The 26,024-nt window shown below is 40.9% G+C and overlaps 1 protein-coding gene across 2 annotated transcripts in view; it reads left to right on the top strand.

Moving 5' to 3' along the window:
• The first annotated feature begins 3,454 nt into the window (after window positions 1-3,454).
• LOC145769959 (proteasome adapter and scaffold protein ECM29-like) overlaps window positions 3,455-26,024 on the top strand; it is a 28,481-nt gene continuing 5,911 nt past the window's right edge. For both annotated transcript variants that reach the window (XM_082581525.1, XM_082581533.1), the window contains exons 1-30: window positions 3,455-3,574; window positions 10,641-10,726; window positions 11,082-11,212; window positions 11,630-11,746; window positions 11,940-12,032; window positions 12,873-13,048; window positions 13,509-13,614; window positions 13,761-13,894; window positions 14,089-14,205; window positions 14,386-14,541; window positions 15,628-15,826; window positions 16,150-16,270; window positions 17,562-17,666; window positions 17,774-17,898; window positions 18,243-18,400; window positions 18,957-19,045; window positions 19,505-19,662; window positions 20,500-20,610; window positions 20,938-21,067; window positions 21,408-21,566; window positions 21,850-22,013; window positions 22,376-22,576; window positions 22,742-22,862; window positions 23,351-23,555; window positions 23,826-23,943; window positions 24,087-24,257; window positions 24,650-24,895; window positions 24,963-25,087; window positions 25,391-25,499; window positions 25,720-25,917. In XM_082581525.1, the coding sequence (XP_082437651.1) occupies window positions 10,702-10,726; window positions 11,082-11,212; window positions 11,630-11,746; window positions 11,940-12,032; window positions 12,873-13,048; window positions 13,509-13,614; window positions 13,761-13,894; window positions 14,089-14,205; window positions 14,386-14,541; window positions 15,628-15,826; window positions 16,150-16,270; window positions 17,562-17,666; window positions 17,774-17,898; window positions 18,243-18,400; window positions 18,957-19,045; window positions 19,505-19,662; window positions 20,500-20,610; window positions 20,938-21,067; window positions 21,408-21,566; window positions 21,850-22,013; window positions 22,376-22,576; window positions 22,742-22,862; window positions 23,351-23,555; window positions 23,826-23,943; window positions 24,087-24,257; window positions 24,650-24,895; window positions 24,963-25,087; window positions 25,391-25,499; window positions 25,720-25,917 (4,068 nt within the window). In that variant the 5' untranslated portion in view covers window positions 3,455-3,574; window positions 10,641-10,701. The remainder of the gene's footprint in view (window positions 3,575-10,640; window positions 10,727-11,081; window positions 11,213-11,629; window positions 11,747-11,939; window positions 12,033-12,872; window positions 13,049-13,508; window positions 13,615-13,760; window positions 13,895-14,088; window positions 14,206-14,385; window positions 14,542-15,627; window positions 15,827-16,149; window positions 16,271-17,561; window positions 17,667-17,773; window positions 17,899-18,242; window positions 18,401-18,956; window positions 19,046-19,504; window positions 19,663-20,499; window positions 20,611-20,937; window positions 21,068-21,407; window positions 21,567-21,849; window positions 22,014-22,375; window positions 22,577-22,741; window positions 22,863-23,350; window positions 23,556-23,825; window positions 23,944-24,086; window positions 24,258-24,649; window positions 24,896-24,962; window positions 25,088-25,390; window positions 25,500-25,719; window positions 25,918-26,024) is intronic.

Genomic DNA, 26,024 nt, shown 5'->3' with positions numbered 1-26,024 from the left:
TTTGAGGCGAAATCTCAATGTACAAACGTTAACATGTCGAAGTCATTTTGCACCTTGTTAAAAAATTTGATAATGATTGACAAAACGAAACGTGCCTCGCGGATGTAACTTCCAGAAGTTGCCAAATTGTTTACTTATCGATTTGCAGATGTACCGAAACGTCAAATGAAGAATCGAGACTGTTCGACAGTTTGTTATAAAAAGTTTGCAATTCACGGAGAATTTTAAGTTTGTTAATCTTAACTTTGCATCTTATCGTTTGATGTTGATTTGAATTCTAGGGATGCCAGATACGTCCATCCCTTTTCTCTTTGATTGTATTCATGCTCGTTGGGGTTTCAAAACAAACAATATTTGCGGTAAGCGCAATCACTGCAAAGTCAATTTACTTCGTTTTCAATGTTAGTACCGTGCTGGTGCTTTTCACTCCATCACAAGCATTCATTCGTTGACGGCAATATGCTGCACCGTTTTACTCAATTATGCAACTTCATACTCTTCGAGAGGATGACATCTTTTTCTAGCCTACAGCTTTCATACAAAAGAATTTGTTGGTAAGACCCATCACTGCAAACATTGGATAGAAACTTGTTCAATATGGCGTCATGTAGACAAAGTGAAACTTGATGAGGAACGTGTATCCGTTTGTTTGAATAATTTCTCTTCGATTACGTCATGTAAATGGAAGTGATTGACAGGTTTTGAACTTTCTAGAAAGCGAAAAGAAAAAAAAAAAAACTTTCTACACTGGTGTTAAACTCGAAGGGATTAACAGCGTACATCATTACCGTATTATAAGATTACTTTGGAAAGATACAGGGTGATCAAGCCGAGTGTAGACTAATATTTCTTGAAATAACAGTAGCTTACATCCAATCAGGAAAAAAAATTACACAAAGAAAAGTATAAATAAACAAAAAGTACTTTTATTTTTCAATATATCCTCCCTTTGCCTTCACCAAACGCCTCAGTCTGTTGTGCACTTGACTATGGTGTCTGATGATATTTTTTTTCCAACAGGTGCGCAATTTTGCCTTCAGAGTTGTAACGCTTGAATGATTTGAAAAACACTTTTCACTCTGAGATACTTCATATTGCAAAGTCCATTGGGTTTAAATCAGAGGTGACGAACCTGCGGCCCGCAAAACAATTCGACAATCTCAAATGGTCATCTGTTTTCGGCAGCACGTACCTATGCGAACAGTTCTTTTCTAAAATGCACTTTACAAAAAGTCGTTACAGGTCGAGGCTGACAGATGAAAATCTTTGTATGCAGTTGAGTGTTGCCACATCGTCTGTTCGACCTAATATTGAACGCTTATTCAAGCAAAAAACTTTTCAAAAATCCCACTAAGCAAAAATTCAATGCTTCAATGTTATTTTTTAATATTTTTATGCTTCAATGCTGCATTAGATAGCTTAATTCAGCTGTAAATGATTCGCATGGGCTTTTGTTTGTTGTTCGAAAAAGAAATTTCATTAACTGATTTGTTGCTTCGGAGTATAATGGTAGAAACATTCAGTCAACTTGAGCAAAAAGGATAGAGCCAAAAAAAGAAGAAATCATACTCATATGAAAGCAAACACTTCGAAAATTAAACTTGTCTTTATTATCAGTGCAAGTACTGTTGCTCTATCCTTTTTGCTCAAGTTAATTTTTTTTTATTTTTTACTGTTGTATATTTCGATTCTGCGTAAGACTTACGCAGAATCGAAACATACAGCAGTAAAAAATAAAAATAAGATAATTTCAACTGTGGGTTTTATTACTTTCATCTGCCGTTTGTTACTTTTCATGAATAATATCTTGAGTCGCTTCTAAAAGATTTCATAGTAGGTTACGATTAAAAAGTTGTGTGGCCCGATAACTCATGTGTAATTGACAAAGTGGCCCGCGACTGCCAAAAGGTTCGTCACCCCTGGTTTAAATCAAGAGAGGATGGAGCAATAATTTCTTTGGCCAAATCCTGCCGCATTCTCTTTAGGGAACGTTCAAATATTACGTAACGCTTTTTTTCCGAATTTTTGACCTCCCCTCCCCCATGTAGGCTAACGCCAACGTAACGCTTTTTTCAATCCCCCCCTCCCCCCATGTAAAACGCTTTTTCACTACGAATTCAGCACAAAAATCTACCATTCCGTACTCGAAAGCGTTACGTAACGTTTTGCTTGAACCCCCTCCCCCTCGAAGGCGTTACGTAATATTTGAACGTTCCCTTACACCAATCCTGGACAAGATTCGCTGTGTCGGACGTAGCTCCATCTTGTTGAAGAGTTATTCGGTCTTCTCCAAATGTTGCATTGATCCAGAGAATCAATTTCTCCAACATTTTGAAATAAATATGTTGATTAACTTTACTCCCTCTTCAATGAAGAACAGGAGAGTTTTTTTACCAGTTGAAGTTTCCCCAAACCATCACAGAGGCTGGTTTATGTCTCTGGAACATCAGCCTTTCATTCAGAGAAATGCCGGTACCTTCTTTATTTTTTTGCATAAATACGGTCATTTTGATGATTATGCACAGCCTGGAGAGTGAATAACTGTTCGTCCGTCCAAAGAACTGGTGGCTGCGTGCCTAATGCGGAACAGACGGTTTGGGAGTTTATACTAAGGGGTTTGGTGAAAGCAAAGGGATGATATATTGTTTATATACACTTTGTTTATATATACTTTTCTTTGTATTTTCATATGTGTAATGTTTTTCCTGTTTGGATGTAGGCTACTGTTATTTCAATAAACATTTGTCTTGGCTTGATCAGTGATCACCCCGAAAATAGTATAATCAATTGAAATTCAGAGTTGTTTTATTTTTCAACATGGCACAACTAGATTTGTGTGGCCTTCAATGCATTGGTGGTTTGCAGGCAGACTGCAAATATCTTTTTCTAACCTCGAGTGGAGGCCCAAAACTTGTTTTGTCCAACAACGATCAAGATTTGTATTTTTTTGTATCCAGGCTGACGCCCGATGGTTAAAGATTTATTAAATGGATGGGAAAGCAAGGAAGCCAATGTTTGTGTCCACCTTTAAGTATCTTACCTAATAAGACACAGCTGCATGCTGCTGAACGGTGTCGAGGGGACGCGTTTTGGATCGTCTTACCCGGGCTCTCACCACTCGGCTATGCAGCTGGCAGCACCTTTGCATCGAAAGACGGGCATATCCACTGTGTTGAGACAAGATTTTGAATCCTGTCATGTGCTTCTTTTTTGTGTCAGATTCAACATCTGTGTCGCAAAAAAATTTTGGCTTATTTTTTACACTCAGAAAAAACCAACAAGTCAATTATTTTTGTTTCGGGGTCAATAATAGCGTATTCAACTGAATCTGCGTGATACCTATAGAAAATGGTACTTTTTGTTCGGCAACGTTATTTGCAGCGTGAATAAGCAGAAATTCTTGACAGATTTCTTGAATTTGTCGACTCATGGTTTACCTTTTTCAAATTGCGAAGAAAGCTCACTTTCATCAGAATTGGTAAATTTTGTAGGGTCTAGTGCAGGTACCATGTAGGCTAAAGTTTAAGCGAAAAGTATTCATATCCTGTTATAGCCAGTATACGTGAGGAACAAGGTACTAGTGCTAGATTTAATAGAAAGCATTCTTTTGTTGTGTGATTCTAAGCGAGGCTTTAATTGTGGTTTAAGTTGCATTTACAATATTGGTTTTTAGGCTTTCGATATTGGCTATGGCTGTCATTCATTACTACATGTGTGCTTCTCTCTGTTTTTGTTTTATTTTTTGCTATCTGTTTTTTGGGTTTTGTGGCCGTGCTAACTACTGATATATAGCCTACTACATAATTTTTCATTCAGGCACGTTTTAAGCCTTTCAAGGTTTTGCCACCTTTTCCCGTTCGTTAACGTGCTGGTAGGTTTATATCGATTTTTGTAGTTAGTATCTTTTTCGTCCCAGACGCGTTAATGGCGAAAAATAAAATGATTGATTGATTGATTACACTGTATAGTGTAACAGCTTCAATGGCGTTGCCAGGTAAGGAGTTTTTAGTCCTTGACAAAGATCAAAACCCTAACGTTATACCTAACTCCAACCCTAACCCTTCTTAACTATGGCAACACCTGATTGTAACCACGGCAACCAGTGTGTAAAAATAGCCACATTGTTCAATATTCTCTGCTCTAACAATGACGAGCGAGATTCATAATACAAGGCTAACTATATCCTATATACACATGCCATTTTAGCCAGGACAGTCTTACCATAGTTGAAAGGCTGTGTCCCAGTCAGGTAACCAAAAAACTTGAGCATTCATTTTTCCAGCATAGCAATAAACTAATACAGAATGCTGTGATTGGTTTATGAGCTTAGCAACTGAAGAGTGATGTTTGGTCTAATGTATGAGTACTGATGGTAATTTGTGGCACCAGGTTGAAAAAATGGTCCAGTAGTGCCGTAGCTTATGGTACCTTTAAACATCTATTATTTGACGTGGTCAGATATTTTCAGATTTTGTTAGACATTTTAACTGATTGTAGGAATATTGTTAGCCCTACCTTAAAATATGTACTCTGGTTATGGGTTGATTGCTGGCATATTTGCTAGTTGATAATTAATGTAGTGTAGGAGATGAGCCTAGCTCTTACGGAAATGCATTTCCAAAAATGTAGCTTTCATGGCTGTTTTGCCGAAAAAGGTTCTCGACTCCTGATGTAGAGATTCATTTTCATGAATAATTATCATGAAGTAAAATAATGTTTTTTTTTTAACTATTGTACCTTCTTCTTCGTCGTATGAACTGTTCTTCCGGACTATATGTTTGGGCATGATGTCATCAGCCACTCGACAGTCTTGTCATCCAGGGCCTTCAGTCCAAGCGTTCCATGTGGTGGTTGATGGATTGGGCAGTCATGAACGACATGGTCTACTGTCTGATCTGTGGCACCACACTCGCATCCCGGTGAGGGAGCCAGGCCCCATCTGCACATGTCTGAACGAAAGCGACCGACGCCGGTTCGTAGGCGGTTAAGCCGGACCCACGCAAGTCTTGCGAGGGACATTCCCCGAGGGTGGGGATCGACGTCGGGTAGGAAATGATGGAGTCGGGAGGTGTTGTTTTGCCAACATGTTCCATGTGTAGTTCGTCCAGTGTGCCGCAGTTATTCCAAGATCTTCAACGTTGTTCAGAAGCTGTCGTGCGGCGGGCACAAATGGGTGTCTTGATTTCAGTCGCTGCTGTCCTCCAGGTAGGCGCTGGAGTGTAGCCTACTGTGGAAGAGGTGGTTGGGGTCCAGTGCGCGACGAGCAAGGGAAATCATGGCTCCTTTACGGCGAAGCTCAGCAGGTTGGATGCCTGCAAGGATGGGAAGGCAGTCCGTTGGAGTGGGACGCAGGCATCCAGTCACAGTGCGTAGTGCGTCATTGATGGCGGTGTCAATGTGGCGGGTGTGAGAGCTGCGGCACCACACTGGTGCGCAGTACTCAGCGGTAGAATGGAAGAGGGCCAAGGTAGCTGTGCGAAGGGTTTTTGCATCAGCTCCCCAGCCGCCTCAAAAGTGCAACGCGCGCCGATAGTTTTTTGCGCAGTGACTCCAGGTGTCGTCGGTACGTGAGTGACCTGTCCAGGGTTACGCCGAAGTAGGTGGGTTCGGCGCAGTAGGGGAGGTGTTCGTCATCGGTGGTGATGTTGATCTCACGTTTTACTTCCTTGTTGTTTAGATGGAAGGCCGCCGACACTGTCTTTGCCTTGCTGAGCTGTAGCTTCCATTTCTGGAGATATGTTAATATAGTTGACATGTCCTGGCTTAGGTTCCTCTCCATTGACTGCCAACCTCCGGCTGGATGCAGGAGAGCCAGATCGTCTGCGTAAGCATACTTCCTGGAGATGGTGTCAGGCAGGTCATAGATGTAAGTGTTAAAGAGGAGGGGAGCCAGGACAGAGCCCTGTGGGACGCCATTCCTGAGTCGACGTAGTCTACTTCGTCGGCCGCTACCGGTGGAAAGGGTAAAGCTGCGGTTTTGCACAAGTTCCATAATCATATGGACCATGTGCCTGTCAGGAAGGAGACGGAGTAGTTTGCAGGTAAGGCCGCTGTGCCATACAGTGTCGTAGGCAGCCGTGAGATCGACAAACACGGCGCCAGCCTTCTTTTTTGCCGAGAAGCTGTCCTCGATGTCTTGGGTCATCAGAGTGTAGATAAGTCTTTCGACACGGGCGTAGATAAGTCTTTCGAGTATCTTGAAGGGGATACAGAGCAGAGAGATGGGGCGGTAGCTCTTCGGATCCCCTGGGGGCTTCTTCGGCTTTGAAACTGCAACCACTAGGGCTCTTCTCCAGATTCTTGGGATGCGCAGGTGACGCAAGCAGCAGGAAAGGAAGTCTTTTAACCAGGACCTCATAGAGGGGGCAGCTTGGAGTATTAGTTCTGGGCATAGGTGGTCAAGGCCCGGGGATTTGCCTGGCTTTAGGTGCTGGAGGGCGGAGGCAATTTCTTCTGGGGTAAACTCACCAGAGATGTTGCCCTCGACAGGTGTTGGGACCTTCCAGAGGTCCGTCATTTCCTTGAGGACGGACTTGTCTGATTCACGGTCTCTCGTTCTGTGCACTCCATTTTTCACAAGTTGTGAGGCGATGGCATTTGCTGAAATGGGGCATTGGCGACGAGAGGCACGTGATCTGCCAGTGAGGTTGTTGAGTGTACTCCATGCTGTGCGGCTGGAGTGCGTGAAGTCGATTGAGTCTATGGCTTCTGTCCAGCGCTTCTTCCTCTTTGAATCCAATCTTGCCAGCAGGGCTGTTGGTGGTGGCGGTGCCCTGGGGGGAACGGAGGAAGTCGCGGTAGAGCCTGTCGCACTCTACATCCCAGCAAGGTATGTAGTTTTTTCGTCGACCTCGCGGGATGGAGTCTTTTGCCGCAGATATAATTGCATCACAGAAGTCCTGGTAGGCTTCATCCACTTTGATGGTGCGTGGGGATAGGAGGTACTGCGTAGCTTCGTTTGTGAGGAAGCTGTAGTATTCCCAATCGGCTTTTCTGAAGTTCCATCGCTTGACAGGCTTGCTCGGAATAGGTGTGGCAAGCAAGGTGGCCGTGATTAGTGAGGGTCGGTGTTGAGACCTTGGGAACTTCTCTAGCACACGTCTGTCCGGCTGGCGATCATCGGGGTCATCACTTGCGAAAGCCAGGTCTGGGTTCGTGCCAGTGTTCCAACGATCGGAGTGGAAGCTCGGTGCGCCCTTAGGATCGTATAAGAGGGCGAGGTTGTTGTTGGTTGCCCAAGCGGCCAGACTTTCTCCGTCGTTGTTGATGGAGTTGTAGCCCCAGTCAGTGTGGTGGCAGTTAAAATCGCCAGCGTAGAGGCTGGGGTGGGGGAACACTGGGATGGCTGTTGATGTTATCCGCGAAGGTGGGGGCTTGTAGACATTGACGATGTTGTAGCCTGCTACATCTACACAAAGCCACTCGATCTCCGATTGAACATGGGATTGGTCAACCAAGGACCAGCTCAGCCGGTCATGGACAAACGTAGCGAGGCCGTGTTTCCTGCTGCAGGTTGCGCCTGCGAGTGTGAAGTTGGTTATTACCAACTTATCTACAGATGTACAGTGAGTCTCCTGGAGGAGGATGATGAGGGCTTGATGCTTGGTGGCCAGGTGCTCGATGATGTTGAGCTTGCTGGCCGTGATGCCCTCGGTGTTCAGCTGCAGTACGGTGGGTCGTCGGTACTTTTCGACAGTGCGAGCACTGCCATGCCCTGAAAAGGGCATTTCCTTACCCACCCTGCGCTGAACAGTCTCATTAGCTCTTGTTTGACAATCTTCGTTTCGCATACGTGTTTTGCATAATTTCGTATGTTACTGACGGGGGGGACCACGTGAAGGTGCTTGTCTTCCTCCCCTTTCAGGTAACTATTGTACCTGAATCAAATCATAACCACTACTTGTTCACTGTTATGGGTTGCTATACACGTTATTTTACAGCCCACCACATGCAAGATGTCACAGCAGAGACTGTTTACGATGCATTTTTGAAAAGTTGAATTCAATATTTAAGGGCCCCTCTTTCAGTTCTCTCTGATAGTGGCCTTGTCTTGTCTAAGAAATGTCAAGAATTTATGACTATGTTAACTACGAAGCACCAAATTGCTTGTTCCTATAGACCACAATATTGTAATGGTTTAGTCGAGTGCTTTCACCTCATGCTGTTTTGTTTGTTTGTCGTATCCAGGCTAAGGCTTACACCCGGTGGTTGAAGATTTAGATAAAGTGGACGGGAAGGCAAGGAAACCAATCTTCATGTCCACCTCCAGGCATACCTTTAAGTGTCCTGCCAAAGACACAGTCGCATGGTCTTTAGTGGTGTCAAACCGGCGCCCTTTCGGTTGCCGTTCCAGGGCTCGCTCTCAACCAGGGTTGTCGGTATTTTACCCGACCCAAAAAAACCCGGGTGGGTTTTTAAAAAAAAAAACACTTAAAAAAACCCATAAAAAAACTCAGAGCATCATATTTGTCCAATTTTTATCAGAAAATTAAAAATGAACCAAAGTTCTACAAGGTACTTAAAACAAACTTCAAATTAGGACTTGAGAATGTGATTGTGAAGGAAATTTCCAAAGATAAATTGAAAATACAGTGGATATTTCTGTACACAAAAATCAAGTAATGCTACTTTGTACTACACTAAAACTCATTTATGCAAGAAGGCCTCATAGTTAAACAGCCATAGTGCATTACTTTATTGAGTTATGCCAGCATGTACTGTGAGTGAGAGGCACTTTATTGGTAAAAAGTAGTATTTGAGGTAAAATAAGCACGAATCTACCTTTTTTGCATCTTTTTCAATTAAAACCCAAAAAACCTGGATTTTTTTAAAAAAACCCATGCAGGTTGGGCTTTTTTAAAAAAACCCGGGTTTTTCTCAACCCTGCTCTCACCACTCCGCTATGCAACTGACACCTCATGCTAAAAATATGTTAAAAAGGTAAAGGTGGTCCAATACCTGATTCAAGTGTCGAGTATGAGAAGATAAGTTTCTCATTGTAGTAAGCCTTCGGCACTTCGGAGAGTAGAGTGGCCAGTTCCTTTCTCTCGGCCGCCTTTCCTGCAGTAATTATGCCCACCCAATTTATTACACCCTAGGTAGAGGTGAATGGTGTTTTCAACAACCAGCTGAAGCCGGGAGTCGAACCAAGTTTGTATAATTGGAAAGCCAACGCCTTATCCGTTGTGTCATCCCACCGTGAAATACCTTGTACATTATGTATTGGAAAAACTTGTTTCATACCCAGTTTTCAAAAATCTATTATGGGTGACTGTATATTTGATACGTTGATCAACAGCCAGAAACATTGGCAGTTGAAAGATAAATCAATGCTAGGCACATAATCTTTTACACGTCCAAAAAGTAACCTCAATTATGCCCATTGCCCATGTTGTGCAGTCAGAGATGGGCGTGATCTTGATCTTCAAGATCACTTTTTTTTAGGTGATCTTGATCTAAGATCGCTTTGTTTTGTGTGATCCTGATCTTGAAGAACAATAAGATCAAGATCACTTTAAAATTGAAATTTACTTACTAAATAGAGGCATTTTTTTAGAACTCGTGCTGTACAAAGTAGTTAGTGGCAACTACAGTACTAACATTAAGCCACTTTTAATATGATATGTGTCCAACAAAAGACGATTTAGACTCTAGAGTCTCCATCTAATCTGCTCAGTGTTGCCATTTCAAAATTGAAAAAGTTTTCTGTGTTGGTCATAATAAAGAAGTCAACTTCCGTGTAGTTTATGTTGACGTATAATAAAAAATGGTTTAACTTTGTTCACAATTTCCATGTATGAATTTTAAAGAAATGTTTGTTTTCTTTGACCCAATTTAGATGTTTCAAAAGTCTAGAATGGCGGTGTTAAAAAATCTGGACTCTAGCCGACTTTGGACATGTAGCCTAAAGTAGTTTATTGCAGCAAATCAACCAGACTAAGACTTGTTTAGTGTCTGAGTATGGAGTGGTTTGTCTGACCGCAAACCTCTGAACTTTTTTGATAGCAGACAACAGTAGCCTAGCAGACAACAGATGGGTAATTGTGCAATAAACATTGACATAATACAGTGAAAGTTAAAACTACTTAGTAACACGAATAAAAACTCCCACATGAACCAGACAAAAATTTGGTAAAAAATGATGCAGTTCAAAGTTTATATTTATTTATTTATTATAAATAAAAAGTATAAAACTAATTGCAAATTTTGCGACCTTTTCAGTACTAATGTAACTCGGCCTTGGGTGTGCGTGTGACGTTGCGATTTTACGCAAATTACATCAACAATTGATAAGCCTAATAGCAACAATCACTGACTTATTACAATTCTTAGGCCAGCGATCGAGTAGTTAAAAGTTAGCAATACCAACTATATACCTTTACCCAGGTTGCTTATAGTAATTATTTTTTGCAACATCATTGATCAAAAACTTCATTTTTTTCAAGTACACAAAAAGTGATCTTGATCTTCAAGATCACCAATACTGGTGATCTTGCCCATCTCTGTGTGCAGTATTGGAATATGCTAAATCAGTTGCTATTTGTCGTGGACAGAACACATTATATTGATCATGAAAGCAGTCATTTTACATTATCCAACTTGTGCGGTCTTCATTTATATCACTCTTTACTGTATTTCAGAATAGATTACTTGGACCATCTAGCCTCACTTAGAAAGTTCTTTGTTATTCAAGATATTTTAATGGCATCTTCTCATTCGGATAGTGGTGTGTATTGTATTATTGAGTAAATTACTACAATGTCTTGTATTGAATTGGATATAATTAATTACAGTATGGAACTTTTGTTTTGTTTGAATATAAAGATTTCATAAAGTTTTGAGGCTTTTGGTTTAAGGCTGTATAAAATTAAATGTGCTTGTAAGCTAAAATGTTTTTTCAACACGTTTTGTTAAAATCTTCAAAAATATGAAAATATTTACTGAGTGACTTAAAATTAAACATGAAGCATACCATCAGATTTCTAATAGCTTGTTTATCACTTACGTTTGAAAACTGTGTTTAACTTTTAACTAATAAATATCTAACTAAATAAAATGAAACTTTGTTTAATTTTATTTAGAAAAACTTGAACTGGTGTTCTTGAAGTTAGGTCTTGCTGAAACTGACAATGAGCTTCAGACGGTGATCACCAAATTTCTTCCTCCTGTTCTTCTCATGGTCGGCAATAGTGACAGTGCAGTGCGAGCTAAGGTGCTTTTTTACATTCACTGATGCTTGTCTGGTTGTGATATGTATTTAAATTTAACAAGTCTTTTGCATTGTCTAAGATGGTACCCAGACATTACAATATTAAATTGTGGGAAAAGCATGATATAAGTCTTATAGCCTAGGCCCTAGACATTGTTTTGAAATTATTTAGTAACTTTATGAGATGTATAAATGTGACATGAGTTCTTTATACAACAGTAACATGTTGCTCCAATACATAAAGAACTAGACTTTTTAAAACTTCCACGCTTTTTAAGTTTTCTTTTAGTGATACAATGCATAATTTCAATGTTATGAGAGATTATTCATTGTTATTACTTGTGCATATTGTTCCCACTAACATTTCCAGTTTGCAGCCAAGATGAATGCTTGTCATCTGTCTGTGCATGTTTTTTGCAGGTACTTGAGTTGTTAGCTCATTTGAACAAAAGACTGAAATCTCGTGAAAGCGTGCAACTTCCTGTAGATGTACTCCTTCAACAACTCAATAACAGTTCGGTTGGATTATTTGTAAAAGTAAATCAACAATCAATCTTTGTCTTTTTTTTTAATAGTAACAAAACAGTGCTCAAGCTTTAAACATTGGTAGTAGGTATGTGAAGTTTCATGTAAGCTATTTGCAGTGTATGATTAAATTTTCAATGCTCTATTAATATATGCACTTGCTTTTTTCACTTGAATTGTATTTTAATGTTTTACATAATTATAGAACTTCACCATTTCATACATAAAAATTGGATTTCCAAGACTATCAACAGAAGAGCGCATTGGACTGCTGCCATTTATCTTCACTTCTATACAAGTATTGCTCAAACAGTATAATATACTTTTGTTTATGTGTTGCTGGTGTTGTTTTGTATGATATAACTTTAAGGTTTATTTAGTCGTTTTTTCCTTTATCTAATACCTAGCTCGATTCTCAACTAATATAGCCTATTAGCCTATTCAATTTAGTTTCTAACTATTTTAATTTGAAATGTTTTCTGTAACCTTTGCCATGCTAAATGGGCAATTTTTTTGTTTTTTGTATTATACTTCAAAAGATGATTTCTTCTGGCAATTTGAAGAACATCTAGCATAGGGGTGCACAAAGTTTTGTAGCCATGGGTCACATTTCACTATTCTCAAGTCTTAGCTGACCACTCATTTTTGTCCTTGAAATTAGAAAATTTTTGAATAGGATGTATTCTTATTGCATTACAAAATAATTACCAACCAAAAGCCACGCACGTTTCTCTGCATTATTCTGACTTGTTGGTTTTTCAGGCTAAATGAGACCTTTATACTGTATTGGGCTACAAGTTTTGGAATTCATGTCGGTTCAACTACAAAAATTCCTGGAAATCAGTTCACAACTACCGTATTAAGTTTTTCTTCATCATTAGCGATATGACCTAGGTTATGAGCCCAGACAAGGGCCGCACACATTGTTCCTGCGCCTGCACTTTAGGCACCCATGATCTAACAACACTGTTACGCTACTCAGTGCTCACTCTGCGATGTGCAATGAGCTGGACATCTTCTAGGAATCAGTACAGTACAGGCTTGTAGGTCAACCTCTGGATATTTTAATATTTTCAGTCTGCATTTCCAAATACAACATTAGTTGATTAACATATTTTTTTATATTGTCATTTCGCAGGGAAGGCCTTCCATGCAACAAGATATTTTACTTCGTCTTTATGTGGAAAACCTACGGCTTGTAACTTCAGACCATTCTTCTGAACAACTTAAAAGATTATTTGACTTTTCATCTCACAGTGAAGTGACAAATCTTGTTATTGATTACTGCTTTGATTTTCTCCTTCTTCCATACAGGTTGGCTTACGAAGATTAGAACATTCTGAGAAGTTTTAGTTTTTTTAATGAAGTGTTGAAAAAAGATTGGCTTTTGTTTTACATCGGCGCCTTCCTTAGTAGAAGTCACAACTTAGGTTAGCAAAATTAACAATGCAAATGCGTAAACAAACCAATGAGGAAGCCTTAAAAGTTGATTGGGTGCAGTTCGTACAGATGGTCGTCTTTGGTTGTGTATTGTCACTCACATGTGTCTGTTTCTGAGTAAAGCTAATGTTCTGACACAAATAGTGATCTTTTCAGTGTACGGGGATCTTTATGTGAAAAAGGATAAACTTTCATGCGAAGCAGATGGTGTGACTCTGGTAAAATGAAAAACTGATGTATAAGAATTTTAGTTTTGATCATGTGCGGCATAAATCTCCAAGTAAAGCCTAATTTTTACAAATTCCAAACAATGTATTTTATTGCTTGCTTTCAGCTTTTCCAACCTAACCGAACCTCCTTCTGGCTTGAGCTCAATCACGATGAAGCGGTTGACAAGTGGCGACTCTACACTGACACCCGAGATAATAGAGCAAGTCAAAGTAAAAAAGAAAATTCTCTGACCAAAATATTTTTCGAAATTAATGGTAGCCTACACTACAGCCTACACTTTTGATTTTATCAACCAAAACCCAACTATCTAAGATTAACACTTCTTTTAGCGTATTTATTTTTTGTACTTGTTTAGATTTCAATTTTGAAACTCATCAAGGCTGACCTGCTGAATGTTGATGATGTCGTGTGCCACCTTGTTGTAGCTAGTGCCGACACGAAACACACTGTGACAACAATGGCTGATCTTGAACTCCGTCGCCATATTAGGTACTGGTAGGATATAAGAGAACCGGAGTTGCCTGTGCCTGATACTTACGGTATTCCCAAAGATTAGTTATTACTTTAGTAAAGCTATAAAAGGGTAACTACAGTTGGCATAAAGTAATAGGTTTTCAGTGTACGCTATGCAATTGCAGTTAAATGTTGTAAAAGTGCTTCTCACCACTTTGCTTTTTTTCCAGCGACGTGAAATGGAGCAACGTGGACTCGAAGCTATACCGGGTTTATCTGGGTGATGCTGCCATGGCAACGAAGAAACCACGTGACCCGGCCTCCAAAAGACAACCGGCTGATATCAGGTTTTATTGTTTCTATTTTGCATTTGACAACCGAAAATCCTGTCGACGTCTTGAGCTACGCTCTTTATTACGAGCAGCGCTGAGCCACGACACGCAATTGCTCATGATTTAGCTTTAACGACGGGTTTTCTGAAGAGTTTTTTTGTTGTTTTTTTCCTAATAGATTGACTTATCATTTAGAATGAAACTGAAGATAGTGACGATCCTGACTCGCTCCGACACAGCTGCTCTTCGATTCCCGCACACCATTCAACTCATCTACGATGGATTGTTTGGAAAAACCAACTCCAAGCTTCAGCTTCTAAGTGTGCAGTTTGTCCACAGCGTTGTTGATAAGTAAGCGTTGGAATAGTTGTGGAAAGTCGCAGATAAATACATATGTTTCCTTTTTTGTTATTAACTATTATGGGACAATAAGTCACTATTTGCGAGATACTAGCACTCCAGTAAACAAGAAAAAGTGTAAGACTTTGAGGTACAGTATGTAAATTGATAATGAGAAACGTGCCAATTATGCACCACCTCTTCGAAAAAAATTTTTGTCCACCCGTGGCCTTTAGTAGTGTTACGGCTAGCTATGTCACATTTTGTGAGCAATTTTTAAAAAGCTTACGTTTGTTTACTTGAACTTTTCAAAAGTAAAGAATTGCAGTGTTTATTAAGGTTACTGACAGTTCGGTAACCCCACTTCCGTTTAACTGCATCGATGTACAATTCGATGTACAAAATCAAGAAAGCCATTTGTACGCGCTGCACAAGACCTTCTGGCAGCCTCTGGTGGAAGCCCTAGCAAACAGTGGTGCCACGCGGCGTGGTGTGAACAATGGTTAAGCAGCACGTCCCCACTTCGCCAAGTATTCAGATCCCCGTCCGAAAACCAGCTGGGACATGGCCTCTCTAGACTTGCCTCATCAAGGCGTAACCGTTTGCTCACTGGTGTTGGACGCTATGGTGCAGACATGTTGCGCTGGGGCTTGGCAGAGAGTGCTGCTTGTGAGTGTGGCAAAATGCAGACGGCAGCCCACATTATCAAGGATTGCCGGCTATATAGACCACCCCATGGTATGGAAGGCCTAATTTCCATCGATGACGACACCAGGCAGTGGCTAACCAACGGATGCCCTGACATATAGCGACAATACGAGAGAAGAAGATGTACAATTGTACATTATGGCTAGGCCATAGACCATGAATATTAGTTTTAACTTTAAAGAAGTTATTTTGGGTTGATGTGGTGCATTAGTGCAGTACGTTTCATGTTCTTCAGTTGAGATGTGGACCCCCAGCTTTATATACTGTATTTCTTCGTATGTACACCAGCGTGACACTGATGCAATGACTGACGAGCCAACTGGAATTTTTAATCAAACTATTTCATGGTCAGTTGGTCACAACAAGTAACGCTATTTTTTCTTGTTAAAGATGCTCAGATCAAGTTGTCATGAAGAAACAATCTACTTTGATACTGGAAGCATTGCTCAAAGTAACTACAGACGCGAATGTGGCAGGAGCATGCAGGGGTCTTGCCTACATTGGCGTGGCTAAGTTGTGCAGAAAAGTGTCTGACATCTTCCAACAGCGTATCTTTCTCGTACAGTCGATGGTGGACGCTCTTGCTAAGGTAAGTTATCAAATGCCTTTGCAGATACCGTTAAAAAATTAGTGAAAAAACTTCTTAATTTTCTTTTTCTTTTAATTTTTTTCTTTGTTTTATTTAACCGGTTTGGTGGAGTGTCCGGCTCTGAATCGGTTGGCATGGGTTAGTTACCTTGTCTCAGATTGTCTGTCCGAGTCATACCAAAGACTTTCAAAGTTGTATTGAATCTTTGTTGCTGCTTGGCATTCAGTAAAGGCACTTCAATATTATTAGTGTCAGTATATCAATATTGCCAAGCATGTAGCGTAACGCAAGATGCGTATTCCTATTAATAAGTTTGTGTGTAGGAGGACGATCCACAACTGAAGTCATCCATCCGTGAGGCGTTGATAGCATTCTCCTACATCCTCCGCGACATCCCGTCATCCCATGCTACCGTGCAACTCATTGTGGAGAGCAGCATCATAAGTGAGTTGCGGGTTGTTGTGGACGTAAGGGGTAAACTTGCTTTCTGACGTCTGAAGCAAGACTTCCATCTGCCACAGGTTTTGCATCGCTTTGCTGCACGTCGAGCAATTTTCTATTTAGAAGGCGAGACAGTGTTTTACTTTAACACTATCTCGATGTTTAATATTTTTTTGGGATCAATAATAATCGGTTTAACCATGAATTTAAAGTTAAAGTTTTTTTTATCACCAAGCTTACCCAAACAGTCAATCGCGGTCCACTGATAGACCACCGACTCATCCAAGTCGACCGCGAGATTTGTATGGCCTAAATAAAAAAAATCCTGTATTGGCTTTTAATAAATCACCTGCGCCTTACAATAAGCTTTATAGTAAGATTAGTCAGAAGCCTTGTAAGTTTGTAGTATGCTCAGTAAGCAGGTTCTACTTTTCAAGGGGTACGATTTGAACGTATGACATGCTCGTATTTTCGTCAATACGAATTGTTTTTTTTTGACAATGAGCTGAACGCTACTGAGAGCTAGCGATAACAGTGACTGTGGACATCTAGCCAAAAGGAAACAAACCAAGACCTACATGGACATCATACAAGTGAAGGTTATTTTTGTTTGGTCTCAATGCCAGTTTGTTTCGTATGCAATGCAACGGTGGCGTTGACAAAGAAAAACATTCTAACCGTGCACGGGTTCTTCGAGGAACGCCTTTACCCGTCACTAAAATGTTAGATTTCAAAGCACAGCTTGCAATACGACAGTTAGTCTTCACCAAGCATAAAAACCATGGGAATGCTGCGACTACAATATTGCTTCATGTCGTGTCAGTTACATCCTTGCCAAGCACAAAAAGCCATTCAAAGACGGCACAGGTAGCAAAATCCGTCAATGTAAAAATTGCCGGATTTATTGCGATATTGTGAATGAACTTCTTGTCTTTATGGCGAATTCTCTTAAACACGCGCCTTGAAAACCATTGAAAAAGTGCAATCTTCCGGCAATACTACTACTGTATAATAAGGTGTGAGGGAATGGCTGTTTCTTCGTATTTGAGTGCCTCCACAAAGGACTTCTCTTTTTCACACTCAAAAATATATCTGTTTTGTTTCGGCTGCTGTCTTTCCACATGAGATGCATTCGACTTCCGTGAAAGAAATATATGTGCCTTCATCCTTCTAAATCCTGCGGGTGTTGATTTTGTAAAGTACTATATTTACTTTCGTTTTGATAGTCAGTTTTAGACTTGAATTTATCAAATCCAGCTGAGCTTTAGCTTATTCCTGAACGCACTTGTTACAGGCAATGATGAACAGCTACAGATGGTTGGTATTCACTACGCGTCGACCGTTTTCCCCAATGACGATGTACCATCACGTTACCAACTTCTTCTTGCTATAGGGCAAGGTCAGTTGTGCTGGATTTCATTGAACAATTTGTGAAAGTTTTTATTTTTTATGCAGAGTTTCCCCTCAAACGAATCGGAAATTGTAACTTATGTTTTTCCATTTCAGGGTCAGAAGTCGTATCCACTCACGCCCGCAAAGCCTTGTTCGGCGGTGACAGTCGTGATGATGGATCAGCAAGCACCACAGCATTACCATCCTTTGTATCGATGGTGGAATATGTTCACCAGAAGGTAATGTGTACGTTGTTGCATGGATACACCAGCACAGCGGCTTATTTTACACCATGGTACTTTACGGTACCATGACAGTTGATCGAACGACAACTTATGGAACGGCAATGAGATCAAGTGGATTGGGATATGGAGGACAATCACCCAATATCGTAATCCTCCAAGTGTCCCTACCATTCGATTAACTGTCAGATCACGTACTTGGACATGTACAAAGTTACTGTCTGACGAGTTTTTGTCGCTTACGAATTTTAATTCCCTAATTTTAATCCCGTTAGCATTTAACTCCGGACAGAATCTTAAATCTCTCCAGCTCAACCACTAATCATCCATTCCATCTACAGACGACAGGCAGACTATCGAGCGGCAGGGGGCATTCGATAGGTGGCCGCATCGTCCCATACCTGCCTTCCACGTTTCTGGCCCTGGTCAGGTACTTGCGCCGGTGCATGGCAGGCGAGACGGAAGATGATGACGATGTGGTTGTTGCCGGTAAAATTAGGTGAATTGATGTCGATTAAAAACTCGATTTGAAATGAGCTGCGTATGTTTTACCCATACAGCAAATCGGTGGTTTTTGAATCAATGTAAAATACGACCGATTTGCTGTCAGGGTAATTCTCGAATATTCAAGCGAAATTGTTCTACTTGTATGTCCATGATGTGTGTTTACAAATGCTTTTGTCCGATTTTGTCCAACGCGATTTGTTTTGTAATTCACGCCCAGCCTTGTGACCCAAAAAGGTTGCCAGCCCAAGTATTCATACAATTTGGGTGAAGAGATTAATTTTTTCAACCGTAACAGACAAAACCAAGCAACAACACGGCTTTAACATTGATGGAAGAAACAAAAAAAACTTTTTCTTTTGTCTTAGCTTTTTCATCGTGTTAATTGCCGTGTTGCTGTCGAGTTTCGTCTGCTTCAGTAATAATAGTTTAAAAAAGCTGTAGTGTTAAAGTTTACGTCGATGTGCACTCGTCTCGATTTCCAACTGTTAGCGTTAAACATCCGATAGCGGTTAGGTAGTAATAATGCTTCACTAGCACGTTTATCACAGGACGATGGTGGCGGAAAATCCATCAAAAACTGTTCAAGTTTTAAAGAAATACATCGATTTGTGCTTGCAGCTTTCAACTGCGGTATCCGGTGAGTAAACGAATTTTTATGGCTGTGTCATCAGTGCTTAGACTGGCGCGGGGGCGCCCCGCTGATCAATTTAGCAATCTCTTCGCTACTGTACCAAACATCTCCTTGGCATATTGCGTAAGAATTCATCTTGTAGAGAATTGTTTCGGCCACCCCCAATCTAGCCACGTCTAGCCACGCCACCACCCAATCTAGCCCCAAATCGGCCACCCCCACTAGTGGGGAACAAACCGACGATGGATTATGATGATTTAGTACGTTAGAAGCGCAAGACTTCTGTCTTCAAATATTTGACTTGTTCTCTGCAGAACCATTGGTGTGCCAGGGAGAATGTTTAGCTTTTTTGAATAATACAAATCGGATTATAATAACACTTTCAAGTGCATTGAAAGGAAGTAGAATAATTTGTATGCCGTTCCGAAGTTTAGTCACATGTAATTGTATTTTTACATATTTCAGATCCAATTGTGATGTCATACATACTTGAGGGAATTGCGTCATGCCCTGAAACCATCACTGCGGAACAGTTGCTTTTGCCGCCCTCTGGTGACACGTCTGATGTAGTGGCGTCGCGCTTGAAGTGGCTGAAAGATCAAATATATCACACGAATGACAAGGCAAGATATTGTTATCATCTGGTTGAAGAATATTGTTGGATATTCTGATAAATTACATGCGTTTGCTGATATACACTTTACTGTTGTTTTAAGAAATGTGATTATACACATTCTATACAGGAATATAATGGTAATTTAGTACAAAATAGTGTCAATAAAAAGTTTCCATAATCGTTGATTTTCAATCAATTTTCGTAGTTTTTCTAGGCCAGGGGTCACCAAACTACGGCCCGCGAGCCGGAACCGGCCCGTGAACTGATTTCATCTGGCCCGCCACGTGCTGCGGAAATAACAGCTGCACTACAACTGTTAAGGAAAAAAGTTACCAAAATTTTTGTAAAGGACTGACTTTGCTGTTTATCATTAGGCCACCATAGCCCACCACAAATGGGTACAGCCTGGGCCAAATTTGGAAAGGTGCAATGTTTTTTCAAGAGCACGATGCCCTGTAGTGTATCACAGCAGGGGATAAATTTTTCAGCAACCTTTCGATTTTCATCACAACTTTGCTATTCCACCGCTAACTTCGTTATTTATTGTGCTCAATTCAAGTCAATGGAGGTTCTAAATAATTGTATATCTTTTCGCAATATGCATTCGGCCCGCGGCAGTTAATCTCATAGCAATCCGGCCCTCAGAGAAAATAGTTTGGTGACCCCTGTTCTAGGCTGTGCTATGTAGCGTACACAACATGTATTGCATATTGCATTTATTGCAAGATTGTTTGAGAAATTTGGTTTTGTCGCTTCTGAAAACAACGACGATTGAAACCCTAGTTTTAAGATATAACGTGTGCTTGTGCAATCACTTACTACACGTTTTCATTTGCTTGTACAGATCCGAGTGTCTGCTGCCGAGTTATACGCGATAGCATTGCGCAGAGATGTTGGTTCTCCACAACGCTACCATCGATTTGTTTCCAATGTACTGCAAGACGCCAGCAGCCAGGTTTGTGTTTTTGCACCACCATTAGTCGTCATATGAATCCCTGGTTTGTTGTAACAACTCTCCCACCCTGTATGTTTGTCCCTTACATCAGTGAATCGAACTGTGCGTTGGAAGCTTGTGGTCTGACCTCTACGACAAAGTTGCGACTGTTCTTCATTGCTGTTTGATCAATATTGCTTCATGCCTATTTTCTAAAATTGTTTAAACGTCACAGTGGAAGTTATATTGTTTATGATACCCTTTTAGAAAATAACTATAGACGCAAGCTAGCACATGCTTCTACTATATGGCGTCAGTGAATTGCAATATACCGAGTGCATGTTGCAGAGATATGAAGTCAAACACGGGAGCCTGTTGTTGTTAGGCCACCTTGCTGGCGATTGGTTGAATACAGAGGAAGTTGGTGAGGGACAAATCGGTCGACGTCACTGCATCACGAAGATCATTTCATTATTAGGTTGGTTCATCTTGAATAGTGCGGAATGAGTCACGTGATTAAGCGACGCTAGTTCCAACCCTATTGTCCTGTGAAGATGAGCAGCGCTCTCCGTTCTACGGACAATAGAGCAGCTTGAAAGCAGCACTTCAACAACGATGGTTGTTTTTTGTCTGCGGCAGTGCTTCAAAGCTCCAACAGCCATGCGAGACTGTCACCATTTACCTTTAGAAAGTTTTTCCGCTGGTGAATAAAATTAAAAAAGCATTTTCATTCCGTTTGCGATAATATTATCTAAGTCGCTTTGTCATCTCAACGACCTGTGAAGCCATTTGACTTAAATTGGTTATTTCCTCATCAGTTGACGCGGCTGCCGAGAAACGTGACGTCACAATGTGTGGTGCCGCATGTTCGTCCATTGGTGAGATAGGTCGAAAAGCAGTGTTGCCCATTCCCGACGGTGCAAAGGAAGAATCAACTTCATCAGATGATAGTGCGACGAAAGAAACAACTTCGCAAGGTTGGTGATATTTATATACTTTTTAGAAATAAGTTAAATGATTTACATCAAATATAGTTGCTACTTTCTAAAAGAGGGATCATCAGAAGGTCCTTATTCAAATAGAATGCCTATTTGATATTGATTTATTAAATGATTTAAATGCATTTCTATGACTTAGGCTTACAGGACTTGAATTCTTCGTTAACTCACGCAGTTACATCGCAAATTAGATGTAGCTTTTATTGATTTGTTTTTACTAACTTAACACAAGAGCAAACGGCATTTTTTAAATTCATTTTAGTGACGAAACGTGACGTCGTCAACGTACTGCTGTCACTGTTGACCAGTCAAACGTCACATAAACTACGGGAGGTTGTGGTGCAGGCTCTTGGTCGTCTCCCAGTGGGCGATGAGCATTTCCCTCACACTGAACTTATTCTAACTCGACTTTTACAGACTTCGGAGGTATGGGCTTCTTAGTACATTTTTTTAACTTGTTTAAATTTATATTTAAAATGTAGGACATTTCACGGTTATAGACCTATCGTTTCTACGCAATAGCCACTGACTTTTCGTACGAGTGATCCACTTGCTCTCTATTTCCGTTGACAATCTTTATTGCCTCAGTTGCTACTTGTTCTTTCAAACGCTATATATTCACTTCCTTGTGCGAGATACCTTTGTTTTTGTACATAGTAGATTCTTTCATGACATGACTAATTTCTACGACGCCCGTGTAAGCCAATCCTGTGAAGCTTTTTATTGTCGGTTTTATGAATTCCCGTCAAACTGTTGGCCTGGGATGAAATGAAATTTGTTGCTCACAGATCAAGGACGTGGAGCTCAACTTCAGCGCTGGTGCAGCATTATGTAGTGTCGCGTTAGGCTCGCAATCGCCGGAGCAGTATAGCAGGTGGCAAGAGAAGCCGAGTCGTGACTCTGTCGTCACTGATGGCGACATGATGCAGTGGCTTATTCAGAAAGTCCTAACTGAGTATGTTGGCCATCGGGTTCCAGCAGTGAGACAGGTGCGAATCCACTCTTAAAAAGTTTTCATGGCGACAAACTAATTTCGTTCCTATTAAAAAACAAAAGCGCTCGAAATTATATTATGGTTTGTTAGAAAAGTTGATGATTGAAAAGGACGTTGTTCAGGATTTTTCTTCACATGAAATTGTTGGTTTGAATCTCAGGCTTCGTGCATCTGGCTGATGGTGATGCTTAAGACTGACTCGTGTATACGTCATCCTCACCTGCTGGATCGCTTGATGGATCTTCAAAACGCTTTCCAATCGCTTCTCGCAGAATCAGATGGTATGCCATTGCTTATATCTTGACTTGTGTTCGCCAATTGAACACATTTTGTGACCACAAAAGTAGAATCATATATGTCACACTTGTTCGCTCAAATCTCCCAATCAGACTTCCGACCCACCTCTCAAAACTCGTCTCACATGCCACTGTACGTTGATGACGTCTGTTTTTCAGGTTTCTTAGTAAATGTGGTAAGATAGCCCTTAGGTTATTTTTAGCAGATCATTTATTCTACAGAGTAACGACTGGATTGAAATGTCAGATAGCTTTTATCGAAAAGACGTTGTTTTGACGCACGCCAAACGGAGACCGAGGCCGTGCTTTCAGCAAGGGACATGCTTGAAGGGAGACAAGCAAATTGGCTTGCTTAATTTACGCGTCCACTAAATCTCAATCTTCAAATTTCAAGCATAGCCTAATTTTCATCTGGATTTAAAAAATACATTAAAACTTATGCGACTGTAAATTACCGTTTGAACTTGATCCAGATCTCACTCAAGACATCGCTTCAAAAGGCTTCGGGCTTGTATACGATCTTGCTGGTACGGACTTGAAAAAGGTGTTAGTGGACCAGCTCGTCGAGTCATTGACTGGATCATCCAGCGCTCCGACTTCTAAAGTCCGCATCATTGGTCAGGAAGGGAGTGGACTCTTCCATGGAGGATCAGTGCAACTTGGCAAAGCTCCTGACGGGTTGAGACATAAATTTCTTTTAATCTTAGTTTACTAAGTAAATGTTGAAGAAAAATGGATTTGTGTATTACAGAATGATGCTAAGTTGTGAAAGTGCGGTTTTTAAATACAGTGTGCGGTTGTAAAATTTTATGATAATTCACTCAAAAGCCTTGTCGCCATTATTCTTCTCTTCGCCATAAAGGTCTCAACGTTCACTTTTATAAATTCGTGTGCAGTTTTTTTCCATTCATTTGTGTAGCTTTTCTTTTGACTTATATTCATCTTCAGTACAAACCTCTCCACATACAAGGAGTTATGTTCGCTGGCGTCGGAACTCAACCAACCTGACCTTGTCTATAAGTTTCTCCATCTTGCAAACCATCACCTCTACTGGAACACTAAGAAGGTTTGTCTTACAATTCAGCACAACAACCAACGACTGTGTTACAATGCAACGACAACAACCAAAGATTAATCGATAATACTTTTTTGAAGACTGATCATTAATCAAGTGCTTCTTTTAAAATGTTGTATAATTTCATGTTTCAGGGGGCGGCCTTTGGAGTTCGCAGCATCGCCACGGCAGCCAGGGACCAGTTACAGCCCCATCTTCCCCGCATTGTGCCCCGATTGTATCGCTACACCTTTGACCCTCAGCCCTCGGTGCGATCGGCGATGACATCGATTTGGAATGTACTTGCTGATGATTCAAACAAACTGGTGCGTTTTGGAGAGATCATAAACTTCGTCCACAGCATGAAAATGTTGATTACTTGAATTGGAAAGCAAAATGTTTATCTTAAGTTTTTTTCAAGTTCATCATGTTCAGTTTTAAACTCACATCTTTTGAAATTGAGCAAAACTAAATTCTTCACTAAAAAACGTACCGGTAATCAGAAACCAAAATTTTTGTCGAAACGAAAAGTTCCACTTTGTTTTGAACATCCCTAAAATCTGCCTAGTTTTTTTTGCAAACCTGAATCATACGGGATTAAGTATGTTCTTAACCGACCGGCGACGTCTTTTGGCTTACTAGATAAGAGCTATTGTACCCAAGAAAATAATTCACAGTAACACGTCCACTTGGTGACTTTGCATGATGTCCGGTTTAGGTTGCAGAGTATCTGGAGTTGATCGTGGACGATCTTCTGCGCAGCGTCACTGACAAGGCGTGGCGGACGCGTCAGGCCAGTTGCCACGCGCTTACCAAGCTTCTGCAAGGCGGCACGACTCAAGGAAATTCGAATCCACTTGTTGCCAGACTTGCTGAATTGTGGCACAACATGCTACGTGTGCGAGATGATATCAAAGAAACTGTACGAGACGCCGCACAGGACACTTGTACTCAACTAAAGAAGGTAGTCCTTTGTCTTGCTACACCCGATTGCCGAGAAACACATGTTCCTGATGCATTGTATCATGCAGGTCACCATCCGCATATGCAACGAAATAAACGGCGGCTCCCTACCAAGCGACAGTTTGGCTGAAATTCTCTCTGTTCTACTCAACGACGGCTTGAACAGCAGCGTGGCTGAGGTCAAAAGCTTGAGGTGATTTTGTTTCATTTTTAGAACGTAAACTACTGTATAAAAGTTATTGACGCCTTCTGGACAATGGATATTTTCCTAATGAAGTTTTTTAATGACTGCGCTATTTTACCATATTTGATGGAATAAAAAGCCAAAAGTTCAACTCTCAGTTTGAGATTGAACTTGTAGGTCTTAAAGCCTTGACAAATTTAAAGCCCCATGTGATCTGATTTGGTTACTGCATTATCGTAATTCTTTATGTCTTTTGTTTTGTTTGAATTTCAAAGCTGCTGAATGAATAACGTTACGCATATGATCCTTCAGTTTGTCGACTCTGGTTGAGATATCGAAGGTGAGCGGTGGATTGATCAAGCCCTGCCTTGCACAAATGATAGGAAAGCTTCTAGAAGCTCTCAGCGCCACCGAGGCACCGGTAAGATTACAACTTAATTTTCATGGACGATATGGCTCTTCGTTCAAGTCGGTTAGAAAACTTTGCCATATATTTTTAGACTAGCAAGTCTCTCCAAGTTTATTAGATTTATGATATCTACTTCTACAGACTTTGGCGCTTGTAGTTGACACAGCACAGACAGCACGTTTCACAATTCTACTTTAAATGCTGGTTTGTTTGTTTCTTTACAATGCGCCAGGTGCTCAATTACGTGCACACACGCAGCAGTGGCAACACGCAGGAGGTGTTGGACAGCGTGCGTGTGCAGTCAGTGAAAGGCAACCCCCTCATGGAAACCACCGCCCGATGTTTGGAACAATGCGACGAGGACACAACGAAGGAAGTGGTCGCTGTGTTGGTGGATGTTGCAAAGCGTGGGGTTGGCCTGCTCACGAAGGTGAACAATTGTAGCGGTCGAATAGTAGCAGCTAATTTGAATTTTCTAACCTGCCTGATATTGTTAACAAAAGTTTAGTGGCCGTGTCTGTTGCGGTTTTAAAGTTA

The sequence above is a fragment of the Aplidium turbinatum genome, chromosome 1, assembly GCF_918807975.1.
Source record: "Aplidium turbinatum chromosome 1, kaAplTurb1.1, whole genome shotgun sequence".
NCBI lineage: Eukaryota > Metazoa > Chordata > Ascidiacea > Aplousobranchia > Polyclinidae > Aplidium > Aplidium turbinatum.
This window is presented reverse-complemented; position numbering and strand designations above follow the sequence as displayed.